At 37.7% G+C, this 27141-nt stretch overlaps 1 protein-coding gene across 2 annotated transcripts in view; it reads right to left on the bottom strand.

The window, feature by feature from the left end:
• ASAP2 (ArfGAP with SH3 domain, ankyrin repeat and PH domain 2) overlaps positions 1–27141 on the bottom strand; it is a 269945-nt gene that overhangs the window by 26370 nt on the left and 216434 nt on the right. For both annotated transcript variants that reach the window (XM_044663620.1, XM_044663622.1), the window contains exons 17-22: positions 21181–21370; positions 16557–16642; positions 10714–10829; positions 9175–9242; positions 5690–5803; positions 3542–3776 (exon numbers count right to left, since the gene is read on the bottom strand). In XM_044663620.1, the coding sequence (XP_044519555.1) occupies positions 3542–3776; positions 5690–5803; positions 9175–9242; positions 10714–10829; positions 16557–16642; positions 21181–21370 (809 nt within the window). The remainder of the gene's footprint in view (positions 1–3541; positions 3777–5689; positions 5804–9174; positions 9243–10713; positions 10830–16556; positions 16643–21180; positions 21371–27141) is intronic.

The following is a 27141-nucleotide window of genomic DNA, read 5'->3' as shown; positions in this document are numbered from 1 at the left end:
AACTGGCAAAGCAAAAAAAAAAAAATCTTTCAAAATGTGAAAAGTAGTTAGTTGGACTTTGTATTAGGAAGATCTGTAGTCAAATATGACTTCAGATTCTTCTGACTAGCTGTGTAATCCTGGACAAGTCATTAACTTCCTTTAACTTTAGTTTCCTCATCTGCAAACAGAGAATAATAATAATTGTAGGACACACAAATCCCATGAAAAAATATACTCTGCAATTCTTAAAACACAATATAAATGCCAGATATCATTATCTTCCCATACAATCCACCAAAGTGAAATATAAAAGCTTGAGAATGTTTCCTGTTCTTGAAGACTGACTTTCCTAGCACCAATATATACCCCATCATGGTACGAACTGAGATGGTATGAACAAGTCCTTTTAGCTCTGTGACCTTGAAAAAGGCATAGCATATATACAATTACCTCTTTAGAAAGGGGAGTGGGGGGAGGGGATTTGGGTAGACCTCAGGAAGAAATCCCATTTGCAACTCCTCTGACAATAACTATAGCCCTAGAAGAAGCCTAACCCAGAATACTGGTGAACTTCATATGGAGAATTAATTAATAATACAATAGTTGTAGAAGATGAGTTGTGAGTGGATTGGATATGAACCAGTAGAAGGAGGACCCATATAGATGAGATCAAAGATTGCTTTAAATGCTATAGTATGCCTAGGTTGCCATGTCACTCATTGGGCTGAGAGATCCAGAGTCCTGTTTCTATGTCTTGTAACTATTATGGAGCTTATTTGCAAAGTCCTCCAATGGAGAAGATAGACTGAAGGTCAGTAGGGAGAAAACTCTAAGCTATATTGCAGAAGCAAGTGATCAGTCAATTTTTCTCAAGAATAATTTGAGGGTAGAGATGATGTAGTATTATTAACACAGTAGTCTAACCCTTAAAACTGAAGATCTCTTCTGGAACAAATGACAGTTTTAAGGACTGCCTTTGCATTTTTCTGGCTCTTAGCTCTCCTGGACTTACTTTCCCATTGTTTGTATTACTTTATTTCCTGGGCATTTTTCTCAATGCCAGTCCTTTCTCATTCCTCCTGTCTCTATGTGCCACCTTCATAGAAGTAGTTGCTGATCTTTCTTTCTTTTTTTTCCCCCAGCAGTGTTTTTTTATTACTCAGAACTTTCTTATATGTATCTCAAAAACCAACCATCTGAGACTCCAGGAAATTTGATGATATTTTCTGCTTTGATAAAGACATGCCATCTTCTGATGGTAAACATATTCTGTGAAGTTCAAAATACTCATGTCCAAAACAGAAATAGTATGTGGTCCTTTCATCCTTCCTCCTTTATTGAGGGATGAGTTAGGCCAAGTATTTTAAAATGGGGGTCTATGAACTTGTTTTATAAAAAAGATATTTTTATAACTATTTTTTAATGTGATTGGTTTTTTCTGATAGCCCAATTCTAGGTGTGTTATTTTGTGCATTTAAAAATGTATTCTGAGAAAGGGTCTATAGATTTCACCAAATTGCCAAAGGGCAATCTGCCACAAAAATAATAGTAAAACAATAATATCAATAATAATAGCATTTATACAGATCGTTAAGCTTTGCAGAGAGCTTTACAAATATCTTTTTTTTTTAACCCTTACCTTCCACCTTAGAATCAATACTGTGTATTGGTTCCAAGGCAGAAGAGTTCTAAGGGCTAGGCAATGGGGGTTAAATGACTTGCCCAGGGTCACACGGCTAGGAAGTGTCTGAAGCCAGATTTGAACCTAGGACCTCCCATCTCTAAGCCTGGTTCTCAATCCACTGAGTCACCTAGCTGCCCCCTACAAATATCTTAATTGATTCTCACAACAACCTAGAAGATATGTGCTATTATCCCCATTTTATGGATGAGGAAACTGAAGCAGACATAGGTTAAATGACTCACTGACAGTCACACAGCTAGTAAATGCCTAAAGCTGGATTTGATCTCCTTGTCAGATCTCCCTGACTCCAAGGTCCAGTCCTCTATCCAATGCCAATTAGCTGCCTAATAAAATAAATAAGATTACCCCTGAGGTAGAAGAAGCAAATAGAGAACATGCCATTCATTCCCTTCTTATCAAGACTAAGAAGAGTGGCAAGCTGGTAGTAGATACTCCAACCCTTAAGGAATATATCATATGTAATTATAAACTACCATAGTAATCACATCAGGAAATATTCACCTTCCACCTAACCCCTCCCACCACCATATTTCCCATAGCAAGAAGATCTACAAAGATACTTAAAATTTTATTTTTGTTTTGGAGTGGCTGTGGAAATTGAAGCACTATGCAAATGTGTTTTGTTGTTATGGTGATGATGATTTCAAAGATTCCACTGAAATCAGTAGCTCAGGAGGCATCCAGCTGTACTCAGGACCAGTATGGTCTGGTGGAATGACCCTTGGCTGCAGAGTCAGAGGGCCTAAATCTGATTCATAGCTTTACTAGGTACAACCTGCATGGCTCTGAGTGTTATTTGCTTACCTGGGGTCTTGAGTTTCCCAATCTGTAAAATGAAACAGTTGTGACTATCTCTAAGGTCTCTTTCAGGCTCTCAATTTCATGATCTTTTTTCATAGTTCTCATATGACACAAGGGTTTTCTAACTGCTCTTGACCTTTTAAAAAACACCAGAAGTCTCTTTATTTAATGGAATACATCTTGAGCACTTCCAGGCAAGCCACTGGTTCTCCAAATGGGACTTGCCAGAAATGGGAAGCACAACTGAGCCTGCTGTCAAAACTTAACTAGGAGTCTAACACTTCCCCAGAGGATGGTTCTTTCTGCCTTGTTTTGACTTCCAGGACCAACACCTTTTTGAGCTTGAGGGTTCATTAGAGATATCCTCTGTACTAGAAAATAAAGACATGAGAGAAGAAGGAAAAAAAAAGAACCTTGAAAGGAAAAGGGGAAGAGCAGAGAAAAAGGGAGGAAGAAAATAGAGATACTAGCAGTGTGCCTATTTCATTTCTTTTTGTCTCTGTTGACAAATATGTCATCAACTGCCCACCTCAGGTGCTATATTGGTGTGGATGCCATAGGTTACCTTCATTGCCCTACCCTAGTCATAACTGTGCAACTCTTTTGCTTAATGAAATATGAGTTAAAGATTCCACTACAGTTTGGCATCATTAAGCAGAAGAGTGTGTTGGGGGGAAAACCCACTTAACATGAGAAAAACTTGGTTTCAAATTCTGGACTCTGGAATTTAGAAGCTATATAGTCTAGCTCAAGTCACTTAACCTCTCTCAGAGCCTCATTTTCTTCTGTAAAATTGTAGGTTCCTTTTTTTCCTCCTACCTACCTTACAGAAAAAGGACCTGATGAGATAATGTGTGCCAAGCATTTTGTAATCATAAGAAACTACATAAGTTTAGTGATTATTATTATCATAAGACAGCTAAAAGAAACCAGAAAAATAATGTTTTGATATTTATATTTATCATCAATTATAAATCAATGTCCCAAAGCAAAAACATTAACCCTTTTGTACCCACTTCTCCCAATACATTTTTCTACTTTCCAGCTTAGTACCTTTGCCAATATTCCGGGGAGGTAGTGGGGGTGCGGTGGACTGTGTAGGTGGGGGGCTGCTGCTGAGGATGGCTCCGTAGGTCTCGTTTTGCAGAATGCTAGGCATAAAGCCCCTCTGTTTGTCTTTAGCGATGTTAGCTGCATCTCTAGCCAAAGATGCAGCATTCGACTGGTGCTGGCTGGAACCCAGTTGGTAAAAACTGACAGGCCTGTCCTCTCGCCGATTGGGGCTGGGCTGCTAAAGGAACCCCAAAACAGAGGTATCCATGTTGGTGATATTTAATATTCCCTTTTTTATTACTTCTTATCTTAGGGGAAGCAATTCACCTAGAACACATCAGCTTGAATACAGACACAAGTTCAATCCCACAATGTTTGCTAGAGAGAAGATCTTAACATTCATTCCTTCTCTATTCCCAGTCTTCCCCTTGAGAAAAGTCATCAGAATGTCCAATTCCTTCCATGTTCTTTGTGAACTGCATTAAAACAGAATACAATGGAGAACATTTCCCCCTCTAGTGATTTATTCATGCAGTTCCGCTCTAGTTAAGCAATATCTACTGGATTTGAATTCCAACTTACTACTATTTAACTTGAATGGCCATAAACAAATACTTTCTCTCTCTGGGCTTCATTTTCCTTGTTGGTAAAATGAAGGCATTATCTCTAGTAATTTCTAAAAGCCTCTATAGCCTCATTTTGATGATCTAAATACTCAAATGATCCATTCCACATCTTACCGTGAATCACAGGACCAAAGGTAGATCAATGTTTCCTTCCAATTTAGAGTTATTCCTGCTTGGCATTCAGAAATCAGAGGCCTTGGCCCTGAGACTGCAACAGCTAGAACTCCTTTATATAAGCTTTTCAACAATTAAAGCATTCAGAAGTAGAATGGGCCACCTCAGGAGATAATGAGTCTTCCCTTTGAGGAGGGGGGAGTCAGGGGGCTCAGTGGACTGAGAGTCAGGCTTGAAGACAGGCAGGATCATGCAAAGAAGGTAACACTGGAGCAAGGTTAAAGAGCCAAATTCAAGATCTAGATCTTCTAGGTGTGAGATCCCTGTCTCCAAAGAGCACTTGGTATCTCCCTTATCACACAGAATCTCAGTGTTGAGGAGGAATTTCAAAGGCTACCTTAGTCAACATGAGTCCTCTCTATAGCATCTCTAGTCTTTTCTATTCAAGCAAAGTGAGGGGGAACTCACTATCTCTTGAAGCAACCCATTCCATATCAGAAGAGCTGTAATTGTGAAGAAGTTGTTCCTTATATCAAACCTAAATTTGCTCTTTGAAAATATTACCTGGTTTCTGGCTCTGTTGTCTGGGATCAAGAAGAACAAGTATGATCCTTTATCTATGGGGCAGCTTTTAAACAGAGCTATTTTGTCTCCTTCACTACTCTCTCTTCCAGGCTAAACACCCTCAGTTACTTCAACCAAGCTTCATGTGTCATGGATTCAAGGTCCTCTATCATCTTATCTACCCTCCTTTGGGACATTCTCCAACTTAGTAAAGTTTCCCCTAAAATGTGGAACCTATAATTCCACACAACACCCCAGATGTGGCCTGACTCAAACAGAGGAGAGTGGGACTAGACACTGTGCCTTTCTTAATCCACCTCCAAAACACATTAGCTTTTTCATGTGTGATATCACACTGCTGACTAGGGGTTTAGCTGCCTCATGAGTAAAAAGAGTGGGCTAGACTGGATGATTTTTAAGATTCCCTTCAGCTATAGAATTAAATATCTTCACGATTTTAAGTAACTTAAAGATCAATATAATCACAATTGGCCAAAGTAAAAACCTTCCTTAAAAAACAAGTGAGGCAGCCATTATTTCCACTGGATAAAGAAGAAATACCCCCAAATTCTTCTCTTACCATGTAAGGATAGCAGCTGAATCTGATTAAAGGATTAATTACAGGTAGGAATTAAATAGGGGATGGAGAGGAGAGAGGATATATAGGAAAGAACCCCAAATCTCCTGGCTTCAGAGAAAATAGAAAACATACTACTTACACATTTTCCTTACTACTCAACATCAGCCTCCCATAATTATACAGTAGGGTTCAAATCTCTCTGAATGAAGTGGATCAAAAGCTTTTCAGGATTGCACAATTTGGCACTTAGCACCCAACACAAACCTGTAATTTTTCATCCATGTCATCATCGCTTTCATCTAGATCTTCATGGAGCAATCGCCATTCATACTCCACATGTACGTGAGAATTAAACCTCCCAGATAATGCTTGAGTGAGCTAGGAAAAACAAGGATGGGAGTTATTCACATTGTTTCTGCAAATAGAACTATGGAACAGGCATTTTAAAGGCTATCAGAAATAAACCAACATTTATGTTCACCCAAAGAACCCTCTCTCAATCCCTACCCCACACATTTTCCTTGAAACAAAGATTTAAAAAAAAAACAAACAACTTCTTCCTCAGAAACAAAAACTTAGCTCTCCTTATAGAAGATTGTGCCAATTTTCAGTTCCATCTTTTAAGAGTTATCCCAGATAACTACATGGTCAAAATAAACAAACAGGGACTTCTCAAAAGAAGAAAGGCAAGCTATCAGCCATATTTTAAATGTACCAAATTTCTAATAAAAAGAGATACACAAAACAAGTCTGAGGCATCACCTCATGCTCAAACTAGCAAAGAAGGAAAAAAAAGTATAATAAAGATAAAATAAAAAATTTATGGTAAGGAAGAGGGAGGACAGACATACTAATGTGAAGCTAGGTGACACAGTGGATTGAGTGAGTGTCAGATGTGGAGTTAAGGAAGACCTGAATTCAAATATGGCCTTAGGACACAGCCTGAGCAAGTCACAAAAGTTGTTTGCCTCAATTTCTTCATCTGTAAAATGAAGATAAGAATAGCATGTACTTCCCAGGGTTGTTGTGAGAATCAACTGATAATTATAAAGTGCTTATCTTAGTGTCTGGCACAGAAAATGTTATCTTAATATTAACTGTTGTTATTATTATTATGTACTAGTGGTGAAATTGTTAATTCAACCATTCTGGAAAACACTTGGGACCACTGAAGAATCTCTCACTTTAAATATTAGGAAATTTGGTCCAGAGAAGTAAAAATGAGAAGCCCAAGGTTATATACCTAATAATTACCAGAGGCTAGATTTGAATCCAGGTCCTCTAGTATTTTTAAAGCCAATACTCTTTGATCCAGTGACACTATTAAGCATATGTCCTAAAGAGATCAAAGAAAGAAAGAAAAGAACCACATGTATAAAAATATTTACAATAATTTTTTTTGTTACAGCCCCAAACTGGAAAAACAAGGAAGGTGCCCCAAAAAAAGAAACTGTGATAAATGAATATAATATATTGTTACAAGAAATTAAAGATACGACATTCGTTGAAACCTGAGATGACTTCCATTAATTGATGCAAAGTACAATGAATGGAACCCGCAGAACAATTTAAACAGGAGCCACAACACTATAAAAGAAAATAACTCTGAAAAAATTAAAACTCTGATCAATGCAATGATCAACTGGGACTTCAGAAAACAGAGGATGAATCATGTTTATGACTCTTGGAACAGAGGGAATGGACTAAAGATGTAAAATGAGGCATACATTTTCTAACATGACCAATGTGGGAATCTGCTTTGCTTGCCTACCCTTGTTATAAGGGAAGAATTTTGGTTTTGGTGAGGGACATAAAGACCCCCACCTTGTATAAGGAATAATAATATAGGAATATGAGTGACAGTGATATCCACAAAAGAAGAAAAAAACACCACAAAAAAAAAAGCATCACACACAGAATAGAAAAGCAAGGTCAGAAGAAAATATAAACAGGCAGGTCAGTGTTGGAACTACCATGATAAGTTTAACATATATTTAAAAATCAAGCTGTCTAAAGAGATTCATGGTTTCATATATAATCTTTTTCTGTTCTTATTTGTATGAGGAAATGTTCATGTTTATTGGCATTTATAAAGCTCATTATAATAAAAAAAATTCTTTTAAAAAGCAGTGGTGATCAGTCTATTAGGATGGAGATTTAGAGATCTGGCATACACAAATAATGAGAAAAGCATTTGTTCCAGAAAATTGTGGCCAGGGATCAGGTGGTAATTAAAGGCCCTAGATTTTCATGTTACTTGGGCTTCACAAATTTAAAGGCATGGATTCAAGAGCTTGTAGGTTTTTTGCTGTTTTTCCTTAAAATTTCACTTTTTTATGTCTACAGGAAGCACATTGTTGAAAAGGTACGATAGACTAAAGGTAGGATAACCTATTGCATATAATCAGGGGTTGGCAACTAGGATAGTTTCTACTTATATGCAAGTAGGTTGCTACTGCCCTCCCTACCACCATTCCCCCACATCCACCTTTGAAAGCACCAGGCACCCTGCCCCACTCCAAGAGCTATAAATGAATGTGTTTTTATACCCACCCACCCCAGAAGCAAAGAAGGAGTCCATTCTCCATGCACCTTTCCTCAGGTAACTAGTATTTAGAAATAGAAGAGACCTTAAAGATGTATAAGATTTTAATAAAATCTGGATGGCCTCTTATCATGTATGTCATAGAAAGAATTCTTGCTCGTGTACAAGTTAAAAGAATGACCTTTGATTCTAAGATTATGACGACATTAAGGGACAGAAAGATTAAGTAATTTGCTTATTCCAATCCAGATCTCTGGACTCTAAGTTTTGGGTCAAAACCATCAGTCAATTTTAAAGGTTCAACAAAATTCAAAAGAAATGATGGACCTCACTTATAAGTGAATGAAGATGAGTGAAAGTTCCTGGTGTACAATTACCAATCCTCACCTCCTCCAAAAAAATCCTACCTTTTGCCCCTTATCTTTTTTATAAAACCAATTATAAGGTTTTATAACCTTATATATATATATATAAAGGAATATAAGGTTTTATATATATATAAAGGAATATAAGGTTTTATAACCTTATATATATATATATATATATAAAGGAATAAAGACAACTTTCTAAAAAGAGTTTGGGCTTTTAACAAAAGAATATTAGTGTTTGCTAAATATTTAAAATTACAGAATTTCATATTTGGAAGGGATCTTGGTAGCTATCTAGTACTCTCTGTCACCTGATGGGTAATTCAGCAAAGCTTGAAATAGCCAGCTTCTATGTAAGTGTTTAGAAATCAGTTTCCTCTAGGCATTGATCTGAGTGTGAGTAAAACAGAAAGCTTCCTTCATATCTAAATGTTCTCCTGTTCCATGTCTAGCTTTCTAATTTGGGGAAAAGTCCCCCAAAACACTTCTCTCCACCAAAGATTCTCAGGGAATCTCTTCCTGTTTCTGCTGTAAGATTCAGGTGGAAAGATATTCTTATATGAAAACCTTGCCCCACTTTTATATCTAGGATATTCTAGGAGTCATAGATCCAAGACTTAAGCTGAAAACTCTTGAAGCCCATCTTAAATATTGTACTTTTGCCTTTGTTAGTATAACTCTGCTGTATGCTTTGGAAATGAACCAAAGGAGATCTTGGAGAAAACTTCTCTACAAGAAGCCATAGCAGATAAGTTTCTCCTTTTGGTAAAGGACTGCCTCAGAAGAGTCTCCTGAAAGTAGATGGCCTCCTCAAGAGGAGGCCAACTATCACTCACCAGTTCTTCACAGTGTTCATGTTTTAAACGTTTAGCGATGTCAAGTGGTGTCTCTCCTGATTCATTGGCTGAAGTTCAAGAGGGAGAGAAAGAAAAGTTTGTCTCAAAGATTGATGAAAAGGTGACCTATTGGCTTTATAAGAGAAACCAATATAGGAAAATATATAACTAGTTATTTAAAATAAATTATAGCAAAATTTCATTAATTTGGATTGTAAATATAACATTTATGGAAATTTGGGTGGAACCTTAGATGAGGTTTATTTTTTGTGTCACCCCAAAAAATAGTTTCTGAGCAACATTTCGAAAATGATTATGCCAATTAATTAGCAGAACAAACTATTTTCAAGCATCAGCATGATGATGACAGGCAGCATGGTGTACTGGATGATGATCCAGCTTTGGTGCTGGAAATACCTAGGACTCATTCCTGTGGTTGATTCACGCTGGTTGAGACCAAGCATAGGCAAGTCCCTTTACCTCTCAATGCTTTGGCAACTACGTAAGATAAAAATTGCAGAGAAATTGCCAATCAGTACTGGTTGAGGGAGTTTTCTACACCAAATAAATTGCAGGCCCAGATCAAAACAAAATGAAATTAAATATTTACTTTAAAAAAAATCATCCTATCTATTCATTACAGTAGTTTTGGCCCAATTTCAACTCCTGGGTGTATATAGAATATATAGAAGATATAGAATCACAGAGTTAGAAGGGAGCTTTCAAAAGTTATATAGTTTAACCTAAAACCTATATGGACAGAGCCAAGATTTGAAACTAGTTTTTCTTCCCCCAAATTCAGTAACTGTTAGTAAGTTGCAGAATGGGAACTGGAACCCAGTTACTGACCCCAAATCTAGTGCTTTCTATTACACTTGGCCATCTCTATATCTAAGGAGATCTGAATTAAAAAAAAACAAAAACATTTTTTTTTACAGTGGAATTTTGGTAGCCCTCTATCCATAAAGAAATGAAATGGCATCAGTGTTCTATGATGTTGATATGCTACTCATTCTAAGGGGGCTACAAATAGAGAAGACTAAAATTTGACATTCAAATGGATTAATTCATTTCTCTAATTTCTCCATCTCTCTGTTGGTCAGTTCCTCATACCAGGTTCCCCTAAAATGATTGACAAGTAGTTATGCTACAAAATATCCTATCATGTAAGGTTCTAGTGGCCAGGATTCCCATTTAAAATGAATATCCATTTTTTTTTTTTGAGAAGCTGAATGTGAGTTCTGACAGAAGCTTATGGTTTGGGAACATTTGTGTCAATTTTTCTTGCCAGATGTTACCCAAGTTTAAAACACAGGAAATAATAATAAAGCTTATTTCCCACCACCATCTTAATAGTATTACAAATACAACCAGAATTTAAAGAGCATTGCAGGGTCCAATGGAGAGAACTAGTTCTGGTCTCAGATTGGGTTTAGGTTTTGCCACTAAAGCTTGCTCTCTAAGTGACCTTGGGGCAATTCACTTAATCTCCTTTTCCCCCAAACCAGACTCAGTTCTATACTCCAATTTGCTGTTTACCGATTTCAATAGAGGCCTTCCCTCTGAGCAGCAGTTTTAGGCACTCGGCATTGTCCGTCAGGCAACAGTAGTGGAGAGCTGTGCTGCCTTTCCCTGTCTGTTTGTCCAGGTTCCCACTGGCAAGGGGAAGGAAGAGAGAGAAGAAATGATGGTTATCATGAGTCACAAGTAGGCACAGTGACCATATGCTCCAAACCAAAAATAAAAATATATAGCATGAAAAAGAACTTCAGTTTGGCTTTTGTGTCTCCCCAATTGGGGCAATGACATCGAACCAAGTATGAGCCCAAAGAGTTTCATGACTAGAAACAAAGCATGCCAAGTACCTAAATATCTAAAGCCATCTGCAACATACACTTATTGATTACATACACAGCTATAGCTTAATACAGGATCACAGGTTGTAGGATTGGGAATTTAAAAATCTTTTCATCTAACCCTGTATAAAAAGTTGAGGCCCAGAGTGGCTACAATGGATGCATTTTTATAAGTAATTATGAGGTTTCCTTACTCTTACAAAGAAACAAAGGAGAAGAAAGAGAAGATTCAAGGAGGATGTAATATGTGTCTCTGAGTATCTAATTAGCTATCATGAGGAAGAGGGACTGGAGCCAAAATGTAAAGCCAGGAGGAATGGGCTATCTTATAAAGAAGCAATTTTAGGCTTGAAGTTAGGGGAAAACTTTCTGTCTAAAGCCTTATCCAAGAGAGGATTGAGGCTTTCTTAAGAAGCAATGGTTCCCTCATCTTGGAAGATCTGTCTTCAAGCAATCTGGATGAGAAAGGGGTTTGGAATTAGAGGACCTGAGTCCAAGATCTCCCCATTTACTTATTTCTAGTCTAGTCTTTGCACAAGTAACTACCTCTCTCAACCTTGATTTCTTAATTTGTAAAATGAAGGAGTTGAACTAGATGATACATGACTTACTTTGTGGTTGTCAGTTTTTTGTGACTCCATTTTAATGCTTATTAACTTGTATGATACAGGTTTCAGATACTGCCCAAACATTATACTTTCTAGAACATTTTGATAGGTTTTATGGTTAAAATGGAATGTATTTGAAATCAGGGCTACCCTGGGAAGAAACACCCCCCCCCCCAAAAAAATCAACTCAGACATATGATCATCAGGAAGACTTTTGGGACAGGAGTGTATTTCTTTATCTTTTAATATTTTATTTTCCTCCAATTACAAGTAAAATGATTTTTTAAACATTTTTTCTTTAAGTTTTGAGTTTCTTTTTTAAAATTTCATTCACTTCCTTTACTTCTTATATTTTGGTTAGATTTATCTAGTTCTAATAGGGGAATACTGAGGTCCCCCACTAGTATAATTTTACTATCAATTTCCTCCTTAAGCTCCTTTAGTATCTCCTTTAAAAATCTAGAGGTTATACTATTTGGTACACATATAATAAGTACAGATATTACTTCATCATCTGTACTACCATTTATCAAGATGTAATTACCTTCCTTATCTCTTTTAATCAGAGCTATTTTTGCCTTAGCTTTGTCTGAGATCGTGATGGCTACTCCTGCTATTTTTATCTCAGTTGAAGCCCAATAGATTCTGCTCAATCCTCTCTTATTTTGAGTGTGTCTACCTGCATTAAGTGTGTTTCTTGTAAACAACATATCCTAGGATTCTGGTTTTTAATTCACAATCAGAGACTTTCTTATCTAAACAGGTAAGGGATTTCAGGAGGTCTAAATGAGGGAGCAATGAACAAATCCATAGAAAGGTTATACTTGGTAGGACAGAGAATGAGCTACCCCCACTCCCTTACTTTCTTCTATAGGGTTTTCAAGCTCTCAAGGCAATTTCACATTCTGTTTCATTTGATTCTTTTGAGGTGGCTGTAGCAGGTTATTTTATCTCCATTTTAGAGTAAAGGAAACTAAGAAGTGTGTGTGTGTGTGTGTGTGTGTGTGTGTGTGTGTGTGTGTGTGTTTGTGAGAGAAAGAAAGAGAAAGAGTTGTGCTACTATGTGTACAAAAAAACCAAAACAATGTAGAGCTACTTTGGGGAGGGATGTATATGACATGACAGAAAAGATTTACACTACAACCAAAGGAAAACTAATCTATTAACTACTGCTAGAGATCACCAAGTCCAACCTCATTATTTTTACAGAAGATGAAATGCAAATCTTGAGAGGTAAAATGATCTAGTCATAGAGCATAAAGACAAGAAGAAATCTTAGAAATCATCCAACAGGGAAGGTGGGTTTCAAGGCGAAGTCTTCTGACTCCAAGTTCAAGTACTCTTCTGCCACATTTCCCTGAATGACAAGGCAACTCCTCCTCCTCTCTCTATTCCCTGAATTCTGACCAACTTCCCTTTCCTTTCCTTCCCAACTGGGATGACTTGGAGGTAATGATTGCTCAAGTTTACTTCAGACCTCTAGTGCAATGGCAAGGCTATACTGCAGAGGCATGTAAAGACATCATCTCCGGAAATCCTTGTGACTCACTCATTCCTACCCAAAAGGAAGAAGGAGGGAGGATTTTAAAAAGTGACCTGACAGAGTGAAATAAACAGAACTGGGAGAACATTGTACACAGTAACAACAATATGGTACGATGATTATCTGTGAAAACTTAGCTACTCTCAGCAATGACAATCTGGGACAATCGTGAAAGACTTATGATGGGGAATGCTATCCACCTCCAGAGAAAGAAATGTTGGAGTTGGATGGATACAGATCAAAGCACACTATCTTTCACATCAGTGTATTTATGGCTTTATTTTGTTTGGGTTTTTTGTTTTTTTTTTTGGTTTTTGTATGAGTGCGCTCTTAGAATGACCAATATGGAAATGTGTTTTGGCATGAGTATAATGATAAAATAAAAAAAAGTTATCTGATAAAACATCCATTGTTGTAGAAGATCTATTAAGGGGAGAAAAAGTATACTGCTTTCTCCCACATTTACTTTTTGGATTTACCTGGTTCTGTCTACATTGCTATATAATCACAGATCTAGTGACTTCAAAAATAACATCAATTCTGGTGTAATATAAAGTATTCTGGATTTGAAATGAGATACATTAGATCTTGCCTCTCCTACTTACTCGCAGAATGATCTTGAGATATACACGCCCTTCTCTGGGGCTTAACTTTTTCATCAGCAAAATGAGGAGTTCAGAATGAGACCAGGTCTGAGCTTTTTTGCAGTTCTAAATCCAAGGATGTTACAGCTGTCCTTCTTTTCTTAAACTTTTACATTCCACTTAGAATCAATACTGTGTATAAGTTCCAAGGCAGATGAGCAATAAGCATTGGAGGTTAAGTGACTTTCCCAGGGTCACACAGCTAGGAAGTATCTAAGGCCAGCTTTGAACACAAGGACCTCCACTCTCTGGGCCTGGCTCTTTATCCACTGAGTCACCTAGTTGCCCCACAAAGCTATTCTCTTAAGAAGGAGCCAAGAGAAGAAAGTATTCTTCTAAGAATGAGTCAAGGACAGAAAGCATTGACATAATGCCTCAAGGTTAACAAAGTATTTTACAAATATTATTTCAGTTGTCCTTACAACAAACCATTGAGATAGGTGCTGTTATCACCCTCATTTTACAGATGAGGAAGCTGAAGCTGAGAGGTTAAGTACTTGGCCCAGGTAGCACAATTATTGAATGTCTGAGGCACAAATTGTATTTAGATCTTCCTGACTCTAAATTCAACACTCAATGACCATACCTTCTAGCTGGATTTATAGGGATGTTCATTTTTTTAAAAAAGCTCTTTAAGAGGGCAGTTCAAGGCACACCCAATTTGACTCAGACTTCAGAAATGAAGAAACAAATTGTTAAGACACTGATCACAACCCTCATTAGATAAGGGAAAGTGGAGCCAGGCTTCCAACTTAACATAGAGAATAATGAAAGATAATTGAAGAGGTAATGCGAAGCTCATTTGGGAAGCAAGCTAAGTTCTGCTTGAAAAACAAAACCACCAAGACTGGAAGATGGCTACACATATTATTCTGTGCCATCAAAGTGGAAAATATAAAAAATGGGGAAAATGGTGTAAAGTAATCCAGAATGAGGAAGCAGAATCAGAACAATATAGATAGTCATTATAGCTATGAAAAAATAATCAGAATAGCAACAAAATGCAAGAAAAGTCATTCAATAAGGACACACAAATTAAGGACATACATTTGTTGTGGTTCCCTTCAAATTAAAATATAGATCTAAAAATTATAAATAACTTGAAATTTAAGGTTTTATGTAAAACAGCAGTAAAAACCCCAGAAGAAAAACAACCTCATTACTCTCCCCTCTCCCTTCACTGTGTAATATTTCTTTTGCCTCAGAATCATAAAAGGGAGGACAAAGGAGAAGGGTTACCTTTACCGTTGAGAATTTATTACTAGGTATTATTAAACTAAAAAAGCCATGCCATTGACAAATACTTATTGAGCAGCTAACAAAGGTGAGCCACAGTACCATTGCTCTGATTTGGAAAATGACTGGAGTTGCTAATTTGCCAGGAAGCACAAAGTTCTATTAGGGACATGAGGTTATTCTGTTAAAGATGAACCGTTTCATTTGCCAGGTGACAGCTCATTGGCATCTCCACAGGGAAAAGGGGAGAATAGCCCCCACTGACACAAGATTTTGCAAATTAGAAAGTCCCATTTCCTCATAGCAAAGTCTGTGAGGTAGACAGAGCAGATAATAGCTTTCACTTTAGAGATGAGAAAGCCAAGGTTCAAAGAGAAGTAATTTTGAATCACAAAATGTATAACTTCAGACAAAAGGGCCCCTGAAAATTAGGTCCAATGCCCTCATTTTAAAAAGGAAAAAGCTGAAGCTCTGAGAGTAACTTCTTTAAAATCATATGCTTACAAAGTAATATGAGGTCTTAAATTGTGGTCATTTAACTTCTCCGTTTTGCCATGGTGCTTCTTATTTAAAATCAGGCAATTGTTCTTGGAACAACTGTAGTTTCAGTTTAAAAAGAAAAACAAAATGGTGCCAAGATTTAGATTACTACTTAAAATGGAATTAATGATTTAAATCTAGACTTCAATTATTCTTACTTCTTCTTTCTCTGTTAGCATCAGATGTAGACAAGTTGGCCAGATTAACAAAGATACCCACTTAATCTTCTTGTCTCAGAAACTGGGAGAGGAGACCTAAACTTTAAAACCATTTATATGGATTGGCATCACTTTACTCCAGGATTCTCTCTTATATAAAACGTTCAACATTTGGCAGAACATTTCCCATCTCAAAGGCAAGCATTTTTGGAAAACCCAATAACCCCAATGGTGACACAACTAAAACAATGCAGATTTACTGAGTCCCTTTTTGGAATACCAATTCAATTCAATTCAATACACATTTATTAAGCATGATGATGTGCCAGGCACTGTGCAATGCCCCGGGAAAAAGAGAATAATAATTTCTGTTTCTACAGTATCTGACAGTTTTCAAAGTGTTTTCATAAACTTAAATGATCTTCATAATCCAGAAAGTTGGGAAAGTTTGGGAGTGACAACAGGATTTTCCCCTATTTCACAGAAGGGGAGCCAAGAGTCTTAAAGGTTAAGTGACTTGACTCAAAGTCACAAGGCAAATTACTTCCAGAGCTCAGAATCAAGGCTTACAGATTTATAGTCCAGTGTACAAAATCATAAGAAGTCCTTGTATGATTGAGACAATAAGGTCCAGAAGGTCTAAGTGATTTCCCCCAGGTCACAAAGCAAGGATTCTAATTTAGGTCTTCTGACCTCTAATCCAAAACTTGTTCCAGCACTCAATGTTACTGTACTCAAAGGAAAATATTTTGGGGCCTCTATGCCAACATCCCCACCCCTTATTTTCAGTTACTTACCTGTTCTGAACTAAGAAATCTACTATATGAAGGGAAGTTCTATCCACTGATCTGACTGCAAGATGGAGAGCAGTTTCATCTTGCTCCTATAAAAGAAAATAAAGATATATGGAAGTTCTAACTAGTGTACACATATAATGCTACCTTGTGGGCTAACAAGACAACAAAACATTACAGAGAATACCCCACTAAAACAGCCAGATCTTTCCAGACTAACAACACATGAGGGCATATTTTGAGTGCTTTAATATTTATCAACAGGTTCCTTCACAAAAGCCTTGTCACTAATCCCCTTGAAGCACTTTCTTCACATGTTCAGAATTCTCTGTCAATCTGACGTGACCCTTGGTTACATTAAAAACTCAGAGGTTGATGATACTCATTCCTTGTCTTTCTCTCTTACCTTATAGAAATAAAAGACTCAAAGTTCCTTCTGTAAAATTAAGGTGTTGTTATGTAGAGATAGAAAGCATGGAATCCCTGGAGAACTTTGGGTGAGGGGGCAGTCCCTGTATTTTGCAGGGATTCCATGCTTTCCATCTCTACATAACAGTGTGGGATTAGTTCAACTTTAAAGTCCCTTCAATATTTAAATGCTATGAACAACTGAATGTTGAGCTCTTCTCTCTGCATTCCCCACCCCATCTTCTTCTTCCCCTCCTCCCCTTTCATCCTCACTTTGGGTTCAATTTACAACTCTAAGACAGTAGGGTAAAGATTAGGCAAATGGGGTTAAGTGACTTCCTCAAGGTCACACAGCTAGAAAGTGTTTGAGGCCAAATCTGAACCCAGATTCTCTGGACTCTAGACTTGGCACTCCATCAACTGTACTACCTAATTGATCCTAGGGTCCTCTTAATGTATACTCTCCTGTCCCTGGAATGTGAAACATATATATAAGAATAAAACATGAAACTGGCTACAAGGCTTGATTCTCCAGAATTTGAAAGATTCCTTCTTGTTACCCCCAATCCACCACCTTTATTTGTCTTACCCCCATCTCAAATTCCTTTAACAGGATCATTAGAATGCTGGCTAAAAAAAGACTGAATGATCATCTGGTTCAACTCCCACATTTTTAAGAAGAGGAAACTGGAGCCCAGAGTGGGTAAGTAACTTGTCCAAGATCAAAAAGCCAGTAAATGACTCAGTAAGCATGTTAACCTGGGTATTTCAACTATATCACACTGCCCAGGACCAGCATTTGCAGCAGTGCCTACTCCTGCTTCTGGCTGATGTATTTGCCTGTAGGCTTGATCCATAGAGGGCAGAATTTGGATTTTGCAGCTCATAACACTTTCCATCTAAAGCACAGCTGGGCATCAGCTCCATGGAAAAAGATGTTCATGCAATGGATATTGGCATTCTTCCTCAGACTGACTTCCAGCTTCCTTCTTTTTGTTATCTTCCCCCCATTAGAATGTAAACTCCTCAAGGGCAGGGACTTTCTTTTTTGTCTTTGTATCCCCAGTGCTTAGCACACCGTCTGGCACACTGTAGGTGCTTAATAAATGTTTATTGTACTAAATTGAAAATGCAGTAAAAACTAATATAAAATAATAAGCCTAGAAGGACAAGGTTGGTCTATGGTCCTGTATATGATAAGAGCTTAACAGAATATTTGTTATATCCCTTTAAGCAATTATTGCCAAAAATCAAATGTTACACTTAGACACTTGGCAATAATGAAGTTTGAGTTTGGGGGAGGAGGAAAGGAAAATTACTCATTCCCGTTGCTTGCTGCCAAAGATACCCATTCTGTTATGAATAAGGACCAACAGACCCAGCACACTAGGCATCCAGCACCCCAAATTTCCCAGGCTAGAGGCTTAGATAAGGAGGAAGGAAAGTTTCTTTATCCATGAGAATTCCTTGACTTTAAATCCCAGCTAAATCCCAGTTTCTACAAGAAGTCTTTCCTAGGCTTCTTTAAAGACACAACCTTCCCTGTACAAATTATTTCCCATCTATCCCGTGTGAGTCTTGTGTGTTTGTTGTTGTTGGCATATTGTTTCCCACCTTAGGTTGTGAGCTGCTTGAAAGTAGGGTCTATTTTAGGTCTTTCTTTGTATCTCTAAGAAATAGCAGAGTATCTGCACACAATAGGCTTTTAATAAATTCTTAGTGATTGACTAAGCAGCTCCTTTTGCTCTAGATAAGGTACTTCCCTGACCAATTCCCGTAGAGCGCACAGAAAGGAAACCAGATCATTGGAGAAACATGTTTTCATAACAAGATTCACTCATTGGTGTTTTTCAGTCCCAACTTTGATCCAAGAGTGTAATACTGAAAGGTGTTATTTGTGTTCCATACCAAGAGAGCACACTGGTGGGTATCTATATGGCATGCTAAAATTTACTGAAGAAAGGGATTTCCTTAGTTTTGTAAGATCTGGAGATGGAAGTGACCTTAAAAGATTGATCAGCTAGCTTAACCATCTTTATTTTGATTATTAAAAAAAACCACAATGAGATCCAGAGAGCATCAAAGTCAGGCAGCTAATCAGTGCACAGTGGGATATGAATCAGCCATCTAATTCTGAATCCTATGCTCTTTTTTACTTGGGCTTCCAAGAATGTAATTTTTACTGCTGGGAGATAAGGAAATAAACTTGTGCTATCAATTCCAGTGGCATCCCTTAACCCAACCAGGGTTGGAAAGAGAGGGGAGGAGAATGGTAGAAATATGAGCAGGAAGTTTATAGGTAAAGACCCCCAACTTCAAAAGTAAAGAGTTCTAAACCAATCAAAGACTATTCAGAGAAGAGTCTTACTGGGCCTCTTCCTGCCCTGCTTGGAGGTAAGTCTCATCTCCACAAGCATGCTAAGGCTCACTGGGAAAACTTAGAAATAGGATAACCTGGCTATCTGAGAAGACTCCATAAGCAATTCATTCAATAAGCCTTAGGGGACTCATCTGGAGAATGTGGGACCTTTACAGAACTTTGGTAGGTAAATCTTCCCAACACTAATTTCAAAAAATCAAAATTAGACAAGCCACTGCCTTAATTTCCTTCTAAAAAAAAGAGAACAAGAGGGGAACACACAGGTTTTGTTTTGAACAGCATCTGAGAACACATGTTTTATTCCATTTTGTTAACGTTCTGCAGAAACCATAAGCAATCTTTATTAGGACTTTGCTACCGCTGGGTATCACTTATGAATTGAGGTATAACAGGCAAGTTCCTTTTCTTTTCAACTCAAAGTATTTCATTACTACAAGATGTACTTTCAAAGCCCAGTTACCATGAAGTACTAATTATCCACACTGTAGAAAGTGGCTAAAATCAAACACACACATGCATGTATGCACACACACACACACACACACACACACACACACACACATATGGCTCAGGTCAAGGCAGTCCCTAAATGGACATTTTGGTATAGAGAAAAAAAGGGCTGAGAGTGGAAATAAAATTTGACAGATCCTAAATTAGAAATAGTGTCAAGATTGATGCTCTCAGCATGGGATGTTCTAGCAGGATAAAGCTCCACAAAGGATTTATTGTAGTGGGATGAGCCAGTGAGATAGGAGAAAAACCAATACTTCTTTCCCATTAAGATTCAAACCTGGGAATTAGGTTGGGCCTGCTAAAATTCCTTTGCCATTTCAATGGGACATTGTGAATCTGGGCTTCCTGCCCTAACCTTCTTTACTGTTTGCTATGCTTCCCTGTAGTGCTAACACCTCCCCAGAGATGGCTGTTTTTCTTCTAAGCAGAGTTGGCAAAATACATGGAAAGTTTCCTGGATGCAAAAGTGCCCCAGTACATGCCATAAAGCAAAGTGGTACTCTGAATCTTGAAGGCTACTTACCTGAAACTGTTTTTCCAAAGGTGGCTTAAATGTGAAACGCCCCCAGGTGACTACTTATATGTAGGCCAATCAACAAACATTTATTAAGGATTTACTATGCACTAGGCACTTTCTATCTCAATGGAGATAGAAAGAAAGACAAAAACACTGTCCTTGCCCCCAAGAGGTCATAGCCTAATGGGGGAGAGAACATGCAAATAACTATATACATATAAGATATATAGATATATAGAGTATAAATAGGTCACCTCAGAGAGAAGACAATAGCACTGGAAAGGTAGAAGAGAGACACCAAAAAGCCAAAAAAAAAACCAAACCAACAACTAATGAATTATTTTTAGCAAGCTTTTAAAAGTATAAAAATTATTGGACATGAAATATATGCACATATTTCATGCCCAATAGAATATTAATGTCCAAATACATATTATGCCCAATAGAATATTAATGTCCAAATACATATTAAACCCTTAGTGTCAAAGATAGAAGACTGGCAAGAGCTAGACAAAAAAGTGACTTCCCCAGGATCACACAACTAGGAAGTATCTAGGACCAGATTTGAATCCAGGACTTCCCATCTCCAGGCCTGGCTTTCTATCCACTGTGTTACCTAGCTATCTCTAAATTGTTTTTCATTTAAGAAAACATTCCAACTTCCTCCTGCAACAATCCTTATGAAACACTATTTCTCATCATATGATTTCCATTTCTTTTTTGGCATTTCTGATACTGTTCTACCCTGCCATGTCTCTCATTCTCTTTTTATAAGCAGCAGATGGTTAGTAAGCCCTTGCCATTCTTACATGTCCATTGGCGAGAGGGATTTTTTCTGTCAGATCTACTCCATCCGCATATACTTGGAGCAACCCAAAGATGTCTCTTGTTTTCACAGCTTCACAAAGGCTATGGAGTTTAGCTGTATTGTCTGTATGTTTTTTCCTTGCGTATTTCCTCTCGATGTACTTGGCGGTGATGTAATCTTTTCTTGCATTCCTGAAATCAAATATAATTGGCTTATAAATTTTTAATGACCCCCTCAGTCAGATAAATCCTCATACCTATTTAGATTCAAGTACCAAGAGTGTTAAATAAAATTTCCTTTTCAAGGGATACTAGGCCAGAGGAATTTTGAGAAATGAAGCAAAATATGCAGTTCTTTTATATTTCTTGTGTTAGTATAGTCATTAAAGCCATGGTGAAGAGGCTGAAATGTGATTGTTTTCAATACAGAAAAGAGGCCGAGGTCATAAGACCAGGCAGAGAAGACTCATTTGTGGTTTAGCTTTGGGAAAATAGCTGGTCTTCTTTATGCTCTCATTTTTGTGCCTACAAATGAATAAATATCTATTGGTCCTGTTTATGAGAGAGCTGGACTTGGAATCAGGAAAACTGAGTCTATTTCTGTCACTTAAAAGTGTGGACACCAGTAAACTATGTAACTTCTCTGAGCCTAAGCTTCCTCATCTGTAAAATGGAGATGACATCTTTAGTAGCCATCTCTCAGAGTTGTAGAGGTTAAAAGGTACTTTGCAAACCTGAAATAAATGGGATATAAGGTCACTTACTTACAATGCAAGTATCAGTTATTATTATATTATTATTATTATTATTATTCATCCTGTCCCCTTATGTAACGGACATATTGGTTACATACATATATGTATTATTATCATTCATCATTATATTTATGTAGGAGAGAGAGAAAGAAACACTCCACAATTTCCAATGTGGGTTTTATCCATGTTGGCAATCTCGAACTACTACAGATTGCAAAGCCAGTAACAACTTATTAGATAAGTTTTATTAGTTACTGTGATTGAAGAATTTATCAGTTGCTGCCATCCCCATAATAAGACTCCCCAAACTTAGTTAGGTTTTTCCTTATTGGTCAGACAGGCTATCTGGTTATCTGGCCAATCCTCAAACCCTTTGCAACTTGACAGGATCTGCTACAGGTACTGTCCCTTGGAATCGCCTTTAGAAAATCATGGTTACCTCTCTGTACCATGATGACTTATTGGAGGGGGAATTTAGTAGAGAAAAAACATCTTTTAAATATTCTGTTAACTAGAAAAACAAAGGGCTCCTGAACAAACACTGTGAAGTAGTTTTTTCCCCCAAATTTTATTAATATCTTTTGTTTATACATCACTTTCATTGAGGAAAAAAAACACCTTACATTCTATCTTAGAATCAATACTAAGTATCATTTCTAAGGCAGAAAGGTGGTAAGGGCTAGGCAATTGAGGTTAAGTAACTTGTCCAGAGTCCCATCGCTAGGAAGTGCCTGAGATCATATTTGAACCTATGACTTCCTATCTCCAAGCCTGGCTCTTAATCTACTCAGCCATTTAGCTACTCTGTAACTTTCATTTTCATATATATTCCCTCCCTTTCCCTCTCCCCTTCCCATTAAATATTCCCTATAAACATTTTTTTAAAAAGGGAAAAATTTCAGTTCAGCAAAATTGCTCAATATAGTAAGCAAATATGACAGTTCTCAAAGATTCCTTCAAGAGATTTACCACCAGTGAGTCGCAAGATTGCACTTCTATTTACATTGGTCAGTCAAGCAGCATTTTTACATTCTAGAGCCTAGCAACTCACTAAGTGCTGGGGATACACCAAAAATATCTTCACCACCACCACCACCACCACCACCACCACCACCACCACCACCACCACCACCACCACCACCATCACCATCATCATTACCACCACCACCACCACCACCACCACCACCACCACCACCACCACCACCACCATCATCATCATCATCATCATCATCATCATCATCATCATCATCATGACAACAGCTAGCACTTGTGAAATGATTATGTAAATAAAAGATCCAGCATAAATAGGAAGCAATTTCTGAGGGAGAGAAGCAGAGGGGTGACTAGGAAAAGCCTCCAGGAGAAGGAGGGATTGAACTAAGTCTTAAAAGAAGCCAGAGAAACTTAAGGGGAGAGAGAATTCTCCAGATATGGGACCAGCCAGTGTGAAAAGTCAGTAAGGAGATAGAATGTAATTTGGGAAGACTGGTAGTCTGGACAACAGAATGCATGGAGGGGAGAAAGGTGGAAGACTGGAAAGAATCCAGGTTTTGAAGGGATTTCAATGCCCAAAAGAAGACTGCTTCATTCTAAGTTATCTCAGTCACTGAGGATGTGTACTGACTGGAAGACTTCTAAAACAGTGAATATGGCATTCATGGATATGGGTTCAAATCTCAACTCTGCCATAAGTACTATTTGTGTTTAGATAAGCCAGTTCCCCTCTGTGCCTCAGTATCCTTATCTTTAAAATGAAGAGGTTATCTTAGGTGATGCTTAGAATCCATTCAAGTTTTAAATCCTGTGAAAACCTGTCTTGAAAAACAAATGAAATCTGATCTGTCTTCTCTTTAAACTTAGATACTACCCATCTTCAAGATTTCTCTCTCTCCAGTACTCATTGATGTTAAGATTTTTCCTACTACACGGTTATCTAATCACCCTATATGAAATATGGGTGGATAAAGGGGTCAATCCTTCCATAAAAGGGTCCATCACACCTTTGCTAATACTTCAATCAGACCATTTTCGCTTCTATATTAATAGATAATACACTTTTCCAATTAGGTGAGACTTTTGGGGGGATGTTGAGGTGGTGTGTGTGTGAAAAGAACAAACCATCTCTGCTTTCAGGAGACATTTCTAAGCCTCCCTTCTCTGTTCATTCTCAGTCAATTGTCTTAAATGGCTCAGATACTCTGTGTCACACAAGAGTATTGGGGTTCCAGTAATGAAATGACAACTCTTTTACCTTCAGACCTCTAAGAGAACTTTATTTGCAATTCCCTTATGCATATATCACACACTATTGTATATTCATTATTCATACATATGTCATATCCTACAATCCAAAAAAGTAGGAATTTATCTAGCCTTTGAAGCTCCTTTAGAGACTTATACACACCAGGTACTTCACAAATATTTGCTGAATGAATGAATAAGAGAAACCAGTTTTTCCAGGTTAGTATTGGCCCCCTGGACATTTATGAAAATACAGTCCTGTATGATGATTGCAGTCTCTTGGAGGAATCTTTTGAGGTTCTCAAAGGGAATCTGAATCTCCCAGGACCCTGGCATTAGGACAAGTCCTGAGCCAAACCAGTACTGCTGAAAGCAAATTGGACCTCCTGGAGTCAAAGGACATGCCAAATGGCCCTGGATTTTCTTTTAAGCACTTGCCAGGCTTGAAAATTGCTTGCACTTGCTTCTGTTTCCCAGAAGAAAATTATCTACAAAAACAGCTTGCCCAGCTGGAAAAGAAAATTATTTTAATAGTGTGGCTAAAATGAGTTTGCAACCTTAGTGTCTAAATGCTGGACAGAACCTTTGGGAAGGAAAGTACAGTGTGTTCCAACAGATGGCTCCTCTCCATCAGTTTCTCTCTTAAGTATATGCCTGGCTTTTGAATATCAGGATTTCATAATGCAGGGCTACTGGTCCTTTTTATCTCTCACCCTTTTACTTAGTGTACCTTCAAGTTTTAATCTTTTTTCTCTTCTTCACCAAAAGAGGATTCTCAATTTAACCATTCTCAATGCATCTAACAATTTATTAAAATCTATCCAAAACGGGAGTTCTTAACATGAAGTCTGTAAAGCTAGTTAAAAAAATGTACATATTTTTTGATAACTGGATTTAAATATGATTGGTTTCTTTTTTAATCCTGTGTAATTTGTGCATTTAGAAACATTACTCTGAGAAGGGGCCCATAAAGTTCACCAGACTGCCAGAGGGATCCAAGACACAAGAAAATTAAGGACCTATGCTCTAAAAGGATGATTCCCAAATCTAACCCTCTAATTCTCACCTCTTTTGAGCTCCAGCTCCATCTTTAATTTGCTACAAGATAATTTAAGTCTAACATATCCAAAACTAAACATATCAGTTCAAAAAGGCTCCCACCAATGGTTTCCTTCTTTGGGCCAGTGATACCATCATTCTTTTAGTCACCTAGTCTCAAAAATCTTTTGGGGGGGCAGCTGGATAGCTCAGTGGATTGAGATCCAGGCCTAGAGATGGGAGATCCTAGGTTCAAATCTGGCCTCAGACACTTCCCAGCTGTGTGACCCTGGGCAAGTCACCTGACCCCCATTGCCTACCCTTACCACTCTTCTGCCTTGGAGCCAATACACAGAGGGAAGGGAAAGGTTTAAAAAAAATCTTTTGGATGTCTTTAAATCCTTTTTCCCTACCTCTGCTTCCTTATCTAGTGATCCTAACCTATCAATCTGTTCTTCATGCTGCCTCTTTCTAAGGTCCTTTTTTTTTCATTCTCATGGCTACCATCTTATTTTAGGTTCTTACTGCTTCATACTTGGATCACTGGAAAAAGCCTCTAGCTGATGCTCTCTCCTTCCCCCTCCAACCAATTCACCCTTCACACTGCTGACAATTAGTCTTCTATCTCAGTAATTTTCTTACCATCACAGTAATTTGCTCAATAGTTTCCTATTGTGTATAGTATAACGTCCAAATGTCAGAATTCTACACCAAATGAAGGTCTTCAGGATCTGACATCCAAAATGGATGAAGTATGCGTGTAATATTCTTTAACTTTTCATTGGTGTATATCATTTTATTGAATTCTTGAGAGTAGGGACCACATTAATATGTTTGGGTTTTTTTTTTTTAATCCCTTACAATTCCTACCTAGCAAAGGATATATGGCAAGGATACAGTAAACATTTGTTGACTGACTAATCTATGTTCTTTATGAAGAGGGCCTCTTTTTTTTTTTCCTTTGAAACCTTACTTTCTGTCCTAGTATCAATTAGAAGACATTAGGGTAAGGACTAGGCAGTCAGGGAAATGAAGCTAGGAAATGTCTGAAGCCAGATTTGAACCCAGGTTCTCTTGATTCCAGCTCTGGTGTTCTATCTTCTATACTATTTACCTGCTCTAAGCAGAGCTCTTGATATTTAGAATTCTAAGTGCTGATTGTGATAGGTACTCATGAGATAACTGGATTTAAGTAGCATTGTTCAGCAAGTTTCTGATATTATATCACAATGGCCAGAAGATGACTCATATTCCCCATGACCAAATACTAAAAATTACCAAAATTTCCCTGAATTTATTAACCTGGGCATATACACAATTTCTTGAACTCCCTGAAAGTAGATCCTAAAAGGGAAATTGGATAAAGGCTTTACTGTCCTTTGGTTTCTTAAAGCAAGTTTACTGAACCTTCAAACGTTTAGTCTTGCTCAGAAAAGACTGAATGCCCTCTCAATCAAATGGATATGGTGATAAGAGTACATACCATTAACCATCTTCCTCCAAGTCCTTTCCATTGTATTGGCATTTTGAAGGTTATGCCAGTGTAGCAAAGCTCAACAGGCAATCAACAACTACTGACTAAACACTTATTATGGGGCAGCCACATGGCTCAGTGGATAGAGATGGGAGGCCTAGAGATGGGAGATCCTGGATTCAAATTTGACCTCAGATACTTCCTAGCTCTGTGACCCTGGGCAAGTCACTTAACCCCAATTGCCTACTTAGTGATCTTCTATCTTGACTACTACTTAGTATCAATTCTTACAGAAAGTTTAAAAAATCAACCCAAAAAACCGTCCAAAATGCCACCTACTATTGTGCCAGACACTGTACTAAAACCTGAGGAAACAAAGAAAGTAAAAAAAAAACATAGTCCTTGCCTATAAGGACCTCATGTTCTAATGAAGGAGACATCAAGCAAACTATTGG

Source organism: Gracilinanus agilis, chromosome 2 (genome assembly GCF_016433145.1).
Source record: "Gracilinanus agilis isolate LMUSP501 chromosome 2, AgileGrace, whole genome shotgun sequence".
NCBI lineage: Eukaryota > Metazoa > Chordata > Mammalia > Didelphimorphia > Didelphidae > Gracilinanus > Gracilinanus agilis.
Note: the sequence above shows the minus strand (reverse complement) of the source record. Positions and strands in the feature narration are given on the sequence as shown.